The 15,455-nt window shown below is 34.5% G+C and overlaps 1 protein-coding gene across 43 annotated transcripts in view; it reads left to right on the forward strand.

Moving 5' to 3' along the window:
• Nucleotides 1-15,455, forward strand: part of LOC6565802 (sodium channel protein para) — a 62,804-nt gene that overhangs the window by 19,165 nt on the left and 28,184 nt on the right. For 9 of the 43 annotated variants that reach the window (XM_032738622.1, XM_043216121.1, XM_043216132.1 and 6 more), the window contains 11 exons: nucleotides 176-452; nucleotides 524-833; nucleotides 2,081-2,389; nucleotides 6,377-6,439; nucleotides 8,751-8,931; nucleotides 9,037-9,248; nucleotides 9,304-9,403; nucleotides 9,506-9,574; nucleotides 12,560-12,837; nucleotides 12,919-13,092; nucleotides 14,817-14,979. In XM_032738622.1, the coding sequence (XP_032594513.1) occupies nucleotides 176-452; nucleotides 524-833; nucleotides 2,081-2,389; nucleotides 6,377-6,439; nucleotides 8,751-8,931; nucleotides 9,037-9,248; nucleotides 9,304-9,403; nucleotides 9,506-9,574; nucleotides 12,560-12,837; nucleotides 12,919-13,092; nucleotides 14,817-14,979 (2,136 nt within the window). Of the gene's footprint in view, nucleotides 1-175; nucleotides 453-523; nucleotides 834-2,080; nucleotides 2,390-6,376; nucleotides 6,440-8,750; nucleotides 8,932-9,036; nucleotides 9,249-9,303; nucleotides 9,404-9,505; nucleotides 9,575-12,559; nucleotides 12,838-12,918; nucleotides 13,093-13,446; nucleotides 13,610-14,816; nucleotides 14,980-15,455 lie in introns of all 43 variants that reach the window. The other 34 variants (XM_032738620.2, XM_043216142.1, XM_043216131.1 and 31 more) reach the window with 8 other exon arrangements.

Genomic DNA, 15,455 nt, shown 5'->3' on the forward strand with positions numbered 1-15,455 from the left:
TTTTATGAATATATACAACTGTTATACTTACTCAATTTGTTAAACTACTCTCCATTTGCCATTTGATCACAAAAATACAAAAATAAAACAAAAAACAACACATACAAAAAATAAAAAAAACCAAATAAAAAAAACAAAACCAAACAAAAAACAAATATATGAAAACCAATTATAGGCCTGAAAACCATTGTCGGCGCTGTCATTGAGTCTGTGAAAAATCTGCGCGATGTGATAATTTTGACAATGTTCTCGCTGTCGGTGTTTGCACTGATGGGCCTACAAATCTATATGGGAGTGCTAACACAGAAATGCATTAAGAAGTTTCCGCTCGATGGTTCCTGGGGTAATTTGACCGATGAGAATTGGGACTACCATAATCGCAATAGCTCCAACTGGTATTCAGAGGATGATGGCATATCGTTCCCATTATGCGGCAATATCTCTGGCGCTGGGTGAGTAACACACAGCAATGCAATCCCATTGAATATATCAACGATATCAATGATTCCATTCATGATTGCAGTCAATGCGATGACGATTATGTGTGTCTGCAGGGGTTTGGACCGAATCCCAATTATGGCTATACCAGTTTCGATTCATTCGGTTGGGCATTTCTGTCTGCTTTCCGCCTGATGACGCAGGACTTTTGGGAGGATCTGTATCAGCTGGTTCTCCGTGCCGCTGGACCCTGGCACATGCTGTTCTTTATAGTCATCATCTTCCTAGGTTCATTCTATCTTGTGAATTTGATTTTGGCCATTGTTGCCATGTCATATGACGAATTGCAAAAGAAGGCCGAAGAAGAGGAGGCTGCCGAAGAGGAGGCTATACGTGTAAGTAGGAACCCAGTAGAGACCTAACCGCCCAATGGACAAACTTCCACATATAAGCCACTTGAAATGAAACGGTAGATAATTTCAATCTCAATTGCCCACGAGCCGAATTGATCATTGAAATTATCTACCAAATACAACAGAGTTGCTTTTTTCTTTTGTATATGTATGTATAACAACAAACTATTTTACCAATTAACAATTAACAATTATCAATTAACAATTTCAATCGTACCAATGTATGATGATATCTATTCACATTATTGTACTTTATTCTGTATATGTTTCTTTCGAATGTACATACTACTGTGTCATAAAAGCGATAACCGTTTTGTACAATTCCGTAGATGTAAAACAAAAACAAAAACAAAAAACAAAAACAAAAACTATCAAACAAACACCTAACCGCTAATGCAAATCTGCATATCTGTAACTATCTGCAATTTTCAACTAAATATCTATATCAACACATACATATGCATATGTATTGCTTTCCAATTTCCAGTAATTCTAAATATCCGTAAAGTACTTAATTACTTACTACTCTCATATAATATACTATATTTATTTGATATTGTGTTCTTGTGTTTATTTTCCATTTTGTTTTTCTGTTAGTCTATGTACGTATACCTTGTATCTTTTGTGTGATTCAAGTAAATAATTCAACATGTCTTGCCAACTATGTAAACAAAACTGGCATTTTAAATATATTCTCTATATTCACTTGTGTACATCCTATATATATACGTATACATATAATTGATGTACAATTTGTCATAGTTTCCAAGTTTTTCAGTTGAGTGCACTTTCATTTCTTATGCAAAATTCAACACTTGAAAGTAAAAAGCAATGAACAAAAGAAAAAACCAAGTATCGTCGTCTATTTAGACTTGTAAATAAAAAAAAAAAGAGAAAATAAAACCAAGATCCTATCCCACGAACCCAACCAAATCCTAACCCAACCCAAACAATATCCTAACCACTGCACAGCACTTATTAATCGTATTATTTATGTGTACATGTAGAACTTTGTCCTCTATTGTTATAGTTAAGCCATATGAACTAAACCATCCGAAAAGAAAAAAACCAAACCCAAAAAACCTATACCAAAACCCAAACCTAAACCTAAACCTAAACCTAAACCTAATCGCATGTACCATGTATACCATGTTTCCTAAATGCCGATGCAAACTCGCACCCATTTCGAGATCAGCAAAAGAAAATTCTCTGTGCATATATCATTGTAGGAGGCAGAAGAGGCGGCCGCTGCGAAAGCAGCCAAGTTGGAGGAGCGCGCTAATGCGCAGGCGCAGGCCGCCGCTGATGCAGCCGCCGCCGAGGAGGCTGCACTGCATCCCGAAATGGCGAAGAGTCCAACATACTCATGCATCAGCTATGAGCTGTTCGTTGGCGGTGAGAAGGGCAACGATGACAACAACAAGGAGAAGATGTCCATACGTAGCGTCGAAGTGGAGTCGGAGTCGGTGAGCGTTATACAAAGACAACCAGCACCTACCACAGCACACCAAGCTACCAAAGTTCGTAAAGTGAGCACGGTAAGTATTCCGAGCGCAATAATTTTCTTTGTTTTATCTTTTCGTTTTCGTTCTCGTTATTATATTTATAGTAATTGATTTTGGTTTTATGGGATATATACTTATAGATACTCTCTAAATAAGTATATACTTGTGTTTAATTTCAATTTCAATTTCGATTTCGATTTCGGTTTCGATTACAATTTCGATTTCGATTTTGTCATATGCAGCTGAACGGCCGGTCGATTTACATTATCAATTATTAGTTTTAATCAGTCTGGTATGAGTGATTTTGTGATTAAACATTTAAGCATTTGCATTTGCATTTTCTTTTCCTGCATTTGTTTTCTATTTTGATATATTCGTATTCTAATTTGTATTGCGTTGAATAACATTTTCATTGACTATTGTGCCAGGACTCGTGCGCATATTAAGTAGGTCAATTTCCTCTATTTCTCATTACTCGTTACTCGTTACTGGTCACGCGGTAAGCGCCTACTCGCACTCGCTCCTCCACTTTAGCGAGTACTCACTTGTTTTGTCTCAACTCTCAGCTCTTTCGAAGAGTCCAGTATGGTTGCTGCTCGTTCAGAGCTTCAACTTTGCCACTCATTGCTCTCGCTCGGGCAGCTTTCTCTACTCGCTGCGTAGAAATCGAGAATCTATTTTCCAATTACTGTTACAATTACAATTACAATTACATTAACATTCACTTATGTTGTTCTGCGTTTTGATTTAAAAATTGCCACTATTCAGTTAGTTGTTGGAACGATCGTCTATTTTAATATAACTATCATAACTAGCGAATTGTGATTCCTATGCCTTCCAAAAGTTGAAAGTAGTGTTAGTGCGTATGACTATGTGTGTATGAATAAATATAAAGTTATTAGCTTTAGTTCCATGTACGATGTACCCATTGCTAAACTATTCATTTAAATCGCCTATGTTTCAGTCACTGTCTCCCTATCTCTTTCTCTCTCTCTATTTCTCTCTCTATCTCTCTCTCTCTCTCTCTCTCTCTCTCTCAAAATCTCTATATATTTCACTCTTTGTAACTGTGATTTTCAAACCGTGTCTCTCTCAAATTCAATTTAAATTTAATGGCAACAATTTGATTGTGTCAGTGCATGCATTTTGTCATTATGTATGTGGATCGGTTTATGTGTGTATGAGTGACAGTGTATTTTTCCTGTGTGTATGTGTGTGTGTCTGTATGTGTGTGTGAGTGTGAGTTTGCGTGAGTCTAAAGTAGGCAGTCTAAAGTCTCTTCGATCATGATTTCAATGTACTCGTAGTTAGTTGTCTCTTTTAATTGGCGTTCGCTTAGTAATAATTTGCTTTTTGATTTTCTAATATATACATATGTATGTACTTATATTATGGGTATATGTTTGGATTTGTATAGTTTTTAGTTTTTAGTTGACTCATTGCTCGGAATGCTTTAGGTGATAACTTTTCGGTTGTACGCGATTGGAGCTCAAAAACAAATACAAACACAAATTCAACGATGCTTACTTTCATTACAATGCAAGCAATATACAACTGAGGACGACTACAATGCTAAAAAAAAAAACAAGGCTTCAATTGAAGCACTCGAAAAAAAAACATGCTTTGAGGCTTTTCCAACACACCTCTTTCAGCTCACAATCAGTCGAAATTTTGTATTAAATTCGTGCTTGAACTATGCGTCCATAATACGTACATATTTGTATATGTATCTATATCTGTCTACTTGCGTAGGACTGCTTGGGCTCTTCATCATTCTGCAAACTGCAAACACCATAATTTTATGTTATTAATTAATCATAATTGATTTTGAAGATACTTAAGAAGCGATATATCGATTATTTCAATGGCTGCATTATCATTTGCATGCATTCAATGAACGTTGCTTTAATTTCCGTACTATAACTACTTACTGAAGAAATATACTATATGCTTAAGTACTACTTCAAACAAAGATAAATGCATTTCGAATACTTAACTGAAGTACAGTACAGTACTGCACAATGGTTAAACTAGCACCGATTTCTAGGCATTGCTATCGATAAATGCGATAATCATAAGCGCAGCGTTACGTTTTGCGATAACACTAATATGCAGTAGCATTTTAATGCCTCTGGATAATTCTACTCCCTCACATTTATATACATATATTCTCAATAGTTATTTTTGGCTTCGTCAAGCATTTGCTTAGAGCACAGCGGCTGAGACAAATTTAAACTCTGAACTCTGGCACCCCGAATATTAGGAAACCAATCAATCGGGAATATTCACAAAGTGCATTCGAACTCACTCACATTTACATAAACACTTACAGGCACACACACACACACACACACACACACATACACACATACACACACGCACACTGAATCTACCCCAATAGACAATTGTGCAGCCGAGTAGCGAATCTTTTCTCGTTAGCAATAACATTCGGAATTGGAAAATGTTTTTGGTTTTTTTGTTTGTAACAATGGAAGCAATGTAATTCCATGGCATATTTTATCAATTCAAATATCTTTGCATACATATATAATATATGTATGCATGTATGTATGTATGTATGTGTGATTCTAACCGATTCAAATCAAATTAAATCAAATTCGAAACAAATATGTTTGAAATAATACTTAAATTTTTACTATCACTAAATACTATCGCTGTTTCGCATTCGCTGTCTCGCTCTTGCATTCGCTAGCTCGTTCTTACTGACCATTTAACTGCTCAGAGTCGCATTTCAAATACTATTTACTACTATGAATATCATATAATCGCAATCGCTAGCTCAGTTGGTATCACACTAACTGAGTTCGCTAGTACTACCTCAACCAAATGGCCTTGGGCCTCAGGTAGGTTTCTCTCTAATGCTCTCACCTCTAACTAATTCTCTAATCAACGAACTTTCCAACACTTTAAACAGCTACCGAAAGAACAGAATACCATTAATGCAGTTGACAGTTAAAACATTGATAATACCCACGTATAGAACACAATTTATAATTACAGCAAAATAACACCTTGCATTTCCAATACAAACATTTACATCTGTACACTTTATAGAGTTTTTTTTTTTATATTAGATTGTTCAGTTTTGACTATGGTGATATTTAAGAGATTGCGGTTAGAATATAGGTAATCCCTTTATCTAAAATTGTGGTATTTCGTTACTTAAAGCAAATGTAAAATGCATCCAAATAAGATGTTTGATAAGAATACTTGATTGTTATTTTCAACTAAGTAATTTAGCCTGTAGAAATTAAACTTTACAACAAATTTTAAAACAATTATTTTTCGTAAGTTTTAAATTTAATTTTGTCAACAATTTCTGATAATAACTGGCAATGCTTGAGTCCTAACAGGCTCTGATCAGTAAACTTACAATGCGAATAAACTTTTTAGTTACCGGAAACGAAGAAAATAATATAAAATTCGTAGTTGTTTCTTTTTATTTTTAACTGATATATTTGTAAGTACATTTAAGTAGCGTGCTTTTCGAAGTACTACTTTAAATATAACAACGTAACTTTTTTTGTATTAAACGCTGCGCTGTAGTTGAAAAAACCAAACCTATTAAAATCACCGCTCACACATACACTTACGTAATAACATTACAAATAACAAATCGTTAAAAAGTAATGCGTTGTTCAAAAAGTACGATTCAACCATTTTTATAGGGCCACAAGACAAAAAGAAGACATGAGTTAAACTATTTCGTTTTTGGTTTTTTTCTAGCCACGAATTGTATTCATAAATGTTCGAATACATATTTTCATTCATACACACATTTTTGGTAAACACAATAACAAACACTCCGCGCATATATATTTTAAATACAAAATATATTTTCATTTTAAACTTTCAACAACGACAGCAAATTGTATTAAATTAGCAGGAATAACTATATATATTTGACTATATATATATATACTTACATATATATATTTTATTTGATTCAATTTTTCTTTTTCTTCTATTTATATTTTATTTGTAAAAAAAAAAACTTAGACATCCTTATCCTTACCTGGTTCACCGTTTAACATACGCAGGGGATCACGTAGTTCTCACAAGGTAAGCGCCCGGTACACACACACTCACACACACAGACACTGACACAGACACAGACACAACAAACCACACTCACTCAACAACCACACAAATACACACAACAATACACAATGCGTTTTGTTTTCTTCAATCAATGACAGCCAGAACAACCAGAACAATAACAACAACAGTAGCATCAATCGCCTTAACCATTTTGTATCATCTAAATAGAGTATCAACATTTCAAAGATATATGTATATATATATATATATATATATTTTAAAGTTGCAAAATGCACATACACACACCCACACACACACGCACATGACAACATATACAGAAAACGCAGTTATGGGCTCAGAGACTTATAATTTAATGTACATATGTCTATGTATATGTATATGTACATGCTACGTATGTATATGTATGTGTGTACGAGTATATGACAACTGAAAGACTGGTATACCATTATTAAACATACATACATTACTCAGTTAGATTTACATCTGATATACATATGTATACATACATACATACATAAGGAATCGTCGGTTTAATCAACCGAATCTCACATTAGTTATGTATACAGTTTATGGAATCAAAGATTGTATTGAAATACATCCATTTATTGCTATATATACTACTATATATATATTATTGATATACTAGCTAACTTCACTGAGGTGCATTTACCATTTGTATATCGAATAAGTTTCTCGATATTTATGTTTCATTTATTTAAACTTCGATGTTTTTATGTACTGAACATAATTAAAAGCTAAGACTTTACTCTTGTCGTACATACATGCATATCTCACCATTTTAATATCATACCCCACATACTATTAGTATTCGTATTTGTCTATAACTATATACTTATTTTTGTTTGTAACATATATATGAGTATACATTATTATATTTTGTGATTTTGTCTTGTTTGGTGTTTTTTGATCAACATATACCTACATGCGAGTACTAAATACTTTTCCAGCACCCGCTCTATCCCAATCTCCACATCTCTTTCTCGCTCTATTTCTATGTCTCTGTCTCTGTCTCTCCCTCTCTCTCTTTCTCTCTCTCTGCTCTTCTCTAAATTTCTGTCATTGTTAATGTATAACCTAAATCAATCAGTATTTGTACTATCGGCTGTTAAGTGTGTATGCGTAGAGGTGTACGTGAGTGTGTATGTGTGTGTGTGTGTGTGTGTGTGTGTGTGTGTGTGCGAGTGTGTATGCCTATTTGTACGTATATGTGTGTATGTGTCCCTATTGTGTACAATTATCGTATTTGCGTGTTGGTGCAATTTACTGCTCATTTGAATCGGCCACATATATTCAAGAATATTCAAGTATTCCAATTAAAGCCTCAATTAACAAAACGCAAATATGTGGCAGCAATGAACAGTTCTTGCTAGCAGTATGCAACACATGTATTCGATAGTCTGCACATATTTTAATTGTCACAGTCCCCGACAGGCCGTCCACTGTCATTGGTCACCTGGTCACCTGGTCACTGTCTCAGTCACTGTAACGTACATAATGTCAAGTCTTTTATTTTAATATATATACATATATATAATTATTTTTGTTTCATGAATGGAATGTCGCTTCCGTATGATTATGTATGTATGCAAATCTACCTGTATAATTATATACTATGTACTTGTATCTATAACTGTGCATATATGCAGATATTTGTATCAATGTATCAATGCTGTGGTTACATAAACATATACTTTTGTTCCTTTATCTTTATTCGGCTCATATAGAGAGGCTAGCTTAGCGTCGCGCACCCGAAACTTGTACACATCGACACCGAACTGCAAATCAAATTGATTTCCAGTATAGCTTTCTCTCTCTCTACGTCTCCCTCTCTGTCTCTGTCTCTCTCCCTCTCACTATCACTATCTTTGACTCGCTCTGTGTCTGTGTCTGTCTGTTGTCCATTACGGTCCGATCTAAGTAGCGATTATCCACAGTGTGTATGTATATGTGCCGGTTATATCAACTACTGTTTGAGTTATGTACTTCAGTTTTACTTGTCATCGGTTCTCAATCATTTATATTTGAATACCCCTCATACAAATCATGCCAATCCTTGGCTTTTATTTTCCAATAATAATCGTGTATCATGTTATTTGCTACAACTCACCACTTTGACAATTACCTACTTACTGCCTACAACTAAGTACTACTACATCAACATCTACTACTACTGCTACATCTACTTTAAAACAGTTTTTGTATCATATTTAAGTACTAATCTTAAGCTCAATTGTATTGAAACAAACCAATCAATCCGAACCGAACCGAAACCGTACCGGTATCGCATCAGTACACGATACGCAATGGACGTGGCCGTTTCGGAATACCCGGCAGCGATCGCAAGCCGCTGGTATTGTCAACATATCAGGATGCACAACAGCACTTGCCATACGCCGATGACTCGAATGCGGTGACGCCCATGTCTGAGGAGAATGGAGCCATCATAGTGCCTGTTTATTATGGCAATCTAGGTGGGTTCTCTATACAAACCAACCGACCACCGATCCACAACACAAACGCATCGATTTATAGCGTCTTGGTTGTCATTGCTGTAATATCATTTCCACTTATCGCAGGCTCTAGACACTCATCGTATACCTCGCACCAGTCCCGTATTTCGTATACCTCACATGGTGATCTGCTTGGCGGAATGGCCGTCATGGGCGTCAGCACAATGACCAAGGAGAGCAAGTTGCGCAATCGCAACACACGCAATCAATCAGTGGGAGCCACTAATGGCGGCACCACCTGCCTGGACACCAATCATAAGGTTGAGCATCGGGACTACGTAATCATATATATAATTAATACTGTATTTTATAAATCAAACATTATTAATTTAGGAAATCGGCCTGGAGTGCACGGACGAAGCGGGAAAGATCAAACATCACGACAATCCTTTTATTGAGCCCGTCCAGACACAAACGGTGGTCGACATGAAAGGTATTCCCAAAACTGAACAACAAAAAAGAAGAGAAAAAAAGGCAATCCTACTCGAATTTCTCTGATTAACCCATGTTATTATCTTTCTCTCTGTTGCTTAAGATGTTATGGTCCTAAATGATATTATTGAGCAAGCCGCTGGTCGGCATAGTCGAGCTAGTGATCGCGGTGGTAAGTAACGATTCATCGATTCATCGAATTATCGATTATTCCACTTTCGTATTATTGCATTGCGTTCATGTTGTACATTCGTCATAACCATTGAATATATATTGTATATTTAAATCGATCGTCTTGCAAATTATCGTTTGTTTTGTGTTCTCTTCCATGTGCATTGTTTTCGTTCGTTTCTGTTTTCGTTTCAAGAACTAAAAGAGATTCATGTAAATAAATACAAAACAAGTCATATTTTTTTAACGTACATTTTACGATTTTCTTTTGGCTATAATAATTCAATGAATTTTTACAACTATAATAGGCTAAGTGCCGTAACGTTTGTTCTTATGACAACGGATTTTTGCCCATAGTCGTTTCGTATATACTGCAATACTCTAAACTACTATCTATTAAATGACTGTCACCTGAAGTTCTGTTTCGAGTTTCAATGATTTTCAAAAATGTGGAACGCATTCACATCTTGCATTACTTTGTATAGATAAAGATCAAATTAATTTTAATCAGACGATGTGCTGAGAGTATTTTTGTCTAGAAATTCAAGATCTCAAATTTTACCATACATATATAATCATTTTATTGGTTTTATAGTTGCTTAAGAGTTTTAAAAATTATCCATAACGCATGCATTTAATGCGTTGGAGGTGCTCGCAGTGTTGGAGGCCGGCTAATTCATTGATTGATGGACTTATGGCTTGAAAAAACATATATATTTCTAGCGTGCTGCATGTGGAACATAGGCCTGTGCATCAGTTGATTAATCGCATTAACTATTTATTGGTCATTTATTAAAAAAAAAGATAAACCGACAACATTTGCTACCAAATATTTACATGCATTTATTATATTATGTATATATATATATAAAAAAAAAACAAATATACATATATACTTACATTTATATTTTATATTCTCATTTTTAGTTTGTTTTCTACTTATTAACAAAGAATTCAAGAATTCAAAACATACTTAAATATTTTAATAATTATACTTATATAAATACATATGTTTATACCCAAATGAATGACTTCTTTGACTCGTCCATTTTATTTAATGCCGTTGATGCTAACAGAAGAAAACGAAAAAATTTAACAAAAATATATTTAAAAAAAATATACAAATATGAATTTAAAATTTTAAAGCAGCAAGCAAGCCAACACACATCCACCCGTATTTAATATATTTAGTAACTCAATTCAATTTGATAATTTTGTATGCCAAATTAAACACGCCGAATCGAATACACTACAGTCCACCCACACACACATTTTGCAAATTGCAAATTGCCGCCAAATCGCTTTGCCGCCACCCAAAAGTAGGCAATACATTTTGGCGCTTTCATAGCGTCCTCCATTGCTCCAGCTTTTCCTAGCTTGCTGCACTGTTACCTTTAAATTTTGCGCTGCTTCTTACCAATAATTATTTAATTGTCATGTTCCAAAATTCACTCTCGTCTCAATTTCGCTTCAACACGTATAGCGTACTTTTTAGGGAGTATATCTCAATTATCAAGAAAATTGGAGAATTGGTTCCTAAAAAGTACGCTATACACCTTTCTGAGCTATATAGCTATATAGCGTCAAAAGTAGAAATTATAACATGTCCTTATGAGACAAAAAGAAAAAAAAAGCAGAGAGGCTCTAACCACAAAATAATCTTTAGCCAATGTTGGACAACAATAAGCATTTTATATTTATTTTAATTTTTATTACTAACTTTCGTTAGTTTTTTGATATATTTTTTTTGACCGCATGCCTAACTAAACTAAGTTTTTTTTTCAATATTTACTTGACGTTACTATAGACATTATTGCTTTTGTTTCGTAGCTGCTTGCATTTTAATTCAATTGCTAAATCAATTTTGACTACATTTTAGCCTAATACTAAATATTTTAGCATATAATCGTTTTAATATGAAGTACTTTGCGCATGCTTCTTCAGTAGTCAGTAGTCGATCACAATTCACCATCAAAGTAATTACTTGCAATTACTTGCAATTTAAATTAGTACTTGAAATACATATTGAAACGCTGAGAAATGAATGCTTAACATCTGTATTGGAACATAATTCGTGCTTACATCAAAATATGGATCAACAATTATATCAAGATCAACAGTAGCGGTGAGAAACTATTGATAGCTGCCAGACCATCGATACTATATAGATAGTTTATTTCAACCTATATTTTGGATCTTTCAAAAATAGCATTCATGTATAATTGAAAACCATTATTAGTGGCAATAATTTGTAGCACACATCAGCAGTGTGTCAGGTTTTATAGTAACAACGGGAGAAAAAAATCAAAATATATAAATAACTAGAACAATATTAATTGTTTTCATTACAATCTAAAGAGTCAAGTCTTTTGAAGTTTCTGTGGATTAGTGTTTATAAAATTTACCAAAATACTCATAAATTGCTCAAGTAGTTAGTTTCAGCGTGCACCGAGTAGCTTAAAATATTTCAATATTAATGGAGCTGCTTAAAGTAAATTAAAAAATATGAATCTAGAGTATCTTACATTGAAATCCTAATTCTATTAATGAATTGAAGTAGTTCATAAAGAAATTAGAGTACGTTTGAGTTTACTATTATGAAAAGCGCTCCAAATAAAAGCCTCTCTCTTTTTCAAACGCACACATAAATACCTACACATACACACACACAAACACACCCCTACACACACACACACACACACACACATACACGCACATTGCGCGTGAGTGTTTGTTTTCTTTTTCTTTCCGTGAAATCCGAAAAGCTAACGAATAATTTCCAATGCAATGAAGCTTCAAAAAAAAAAAAACAAAAAAAACAAAGACAAAAAAAAATAAAAATAATGATAAAGCGAATATCAAATACTTTCATACAAAACAATGAAGTTCGATCGTATGAAAATCTGCTAAACAAAAAAAATCTGCTAATCTGGCTGAGTCAAAGTTGGTCAAATCACAACTAATAACAAACTTTTGTATGGTTCAGTCTCCGTTTACTATTTTCCAACAGAAGACGACGACGAGGATGGGCCCACGTTCAAAGACAGGGCGCTCGAAGTGATACTCAAAGGCATCGATGTGTTTTGTGTGTGGGACTGCTGCTGGGTTTGGTTAAAATTTCAGGAATGGGTCTCATTAATCGTCTTCGATCCTTTCGTTGAGCTCTTCATTACGCTGTGTATCGTTGTTAATACAATGTTCATGGCCATGGATCATCACGACATGAACAAGGAAATGGAGCGTGTTCTCAAGAGTGGCAATTATGTAAGTTTCAGAGTATATACATATATACTAAAATATTCACTTGGGTTATCACACTCACTTAACACCCACCTCATATTGCAGTTCTTTACCGCCACCTTTGCGATTGAAGCGACTATGAAACTAATGGCCATGAGTCCCAAGTACTATTTCCAGGAAGGTTGGAACATCTTTGATTTCATCATTGTCGCCCTCTCACTGCTTGAGCTGGGCCTCGAGGGCGTCCAGGGTCTATCCGTATTACGTTCGTTTCGTTTGGTAAGCAATAGCTCATCTTGATTCCGGCTATGTACAAGCGAATTATTCTAGTTAGCTCAGGACTTAAGGTAGCTTTATTGGGAATACAAATGTATATGATATGATTCCGATTTATATTTAACATCTATTGTAGTATGTATACCAAACAACTTATACTTACTAAACTGTACTCGAAGCCATGTACTGCGTAATAACGCATACGTCTTCATATCCGATACATGTTACCCGATACCCGATACCCGATACCTGTTACCCGTTACCATTTTACCCACCAAAGAAAAACATACATACAAACACACACACGCATACACAAACATACAACGCTAATATTACCCATGTCCTGCCAATTTACAGCTGCGTGTATTCAAATTGGCCAAATCATGGCCAACGTTAAATTTACTCATATCGATTATGGGTCGCACTGTCGGCGCTCTGGGCAATCTGACCTTCGTCTTATGCATTATAATCTTCATATTTGCTGTAATGGGCATGCAGCTGTTTGGCAAAAACTACACAGGTATTATTGTATATGCCCAAGCAAAATCAAAAAGAAAAAAAAAGAAAAAAAAAACAATTACCTCCAAACAAAACCCAAAAGCCACAGCAAACAATCGCAACTTTTTAGCGTGCAAACATAATTTTTTTTAATCTAATCGTACCAAGCATTTTCCTAGTACAACTTACTCAACTACTTTTTACTCAAAGCTAACTAATTCTATAATATTTTCTTTTAGTTTCCCTTTTTTGATTTTTTTGCCAAGCAAACTTATTTTATATTGCTGAGCCCACTTGATATCAAAATTCGTCAATTGACAAACCGAATAAAACAAAAGGCAATGCTTTGGGCACGGATTTTACATTTCGATTTCCACGTTTTCATAGTGCTTCGCAATTGCGCATTCACAAGCCTGAGAAACTCTAAAACTGATTGACAAAATTAGATCCACATAGTTTTAATACACATGTAACTGTCCGGTTCGAATGTGTGAAAATTGATCGCATTTTTTAAGCGTATGTTTCGTTCCTGACTTTTGAATTTGGCTACAACACTAAAGCTACTGGACCCAAAAACTACGTACTATATACATAAGACATTTGTGTATGTACAAGTTGAAATTGGCATATAATTACGTACATCATTACTTAATAATTAACAATTAGGTTAAGAATAACAGTTCTGCAGTAGATATTGTAAATATGTGATGACAATTAGTGAATGAATGAATAAATGAGTGAGTGGAGGAATGAATGAATCATGCACAGCATGACAATCTACAGTTCGTTCCAGATACATTATAAATGCTGTGCAGGATCTTTAGCTACGGTCACATTCGTAGCTTTTATTCATAATTTACCGTTATTTGCATATCTAAACATAATGCTACATAAATATAAACATTTTTTTTTGTATTCCTAATGCTTTGCCCGGCTTGAAAACCAAAAATAATAATACTACTACTAATAATAATAATTCTGATAATAATTATAATGACTAAAATGGCAAATCAAACAATCAACTCAATTCCCATACACCAATTGCAATCGAATCAAATTGAACAAACGAACGAATCCCAAAATCGCCTAATCCAACCAAAAACAAAACAAACTGAATCAACACTGAAAACCAAACAATCACTGTCAACATTTCAATACCGAAACCCAATTACTCAATCAAAATCAAATCGAAATCAAATTAAAATTCATAATGCAATTCGTAAATGCAGCTGCGTGTATTCAAATTGGCCAAATCTTGGCCAACACTTAATTTACTCATTTCGATTATGGGCCGCACCATGGGCGCTTTGGGTAATCTGACATTTGTACTTTGCATTATCATCTTCATCTTTGCGGTGATGGGAATGCAACTGTTCGGAAAGAACTATCATGGTAAGTAACTCAATCGTTGCCTCTCAACAGCTTCTATCGATGTGCATTTTATCGTTTCGTAATCGTGTTTCATTTTATTGGTTTCGTAGATTCTAATATGTGTGTGTATGTAAATATATATTTAATAGGTTCGGTGGTTAACTGACTATATTATTATGCGTGTAATACTTAAGTTGTTTATTTGTTATGTGTTGTTGTTTATACCCCAAAAGCGATTCGATTATAACAAAGTCTGATAATAATACAATTGGTTCCTGATTGCTTTTCGTTTGATTCTAGATCATTCCATGTATAATGTCGAATGTGTAGAAATGCTCTCATTTACTGCGTTCTACAATTACTTCAGCAAAAAGCTTCATGTTTTTAACCAATATTGAGCCATTTATGTTTACTTCAAGTAAAATTGCATCCACTCGGAATTCCACTAATAAAATTAGTCGTACTTCTCCAACTCTTACACAGAGTCACAACTTAGG

The sequence above is a fragment of the Drosophila grimshawi genome, unplaced genomic scaffold (genome assembly GCF_018153295.1).
Source record: "Drosophila grimshawi isolate 15287-2541.00 unplaced genomic scaffold, ASM1815329v1 contig_848, whole genome shotgun sequence".
In the NCBI taxonomy this organism is placed as follows: Eukaryota; Metazoa; Arthropoda; class Insecta; order Diptera; family Drosophilidae; genus Drosophila; species Drosophila grimshawi.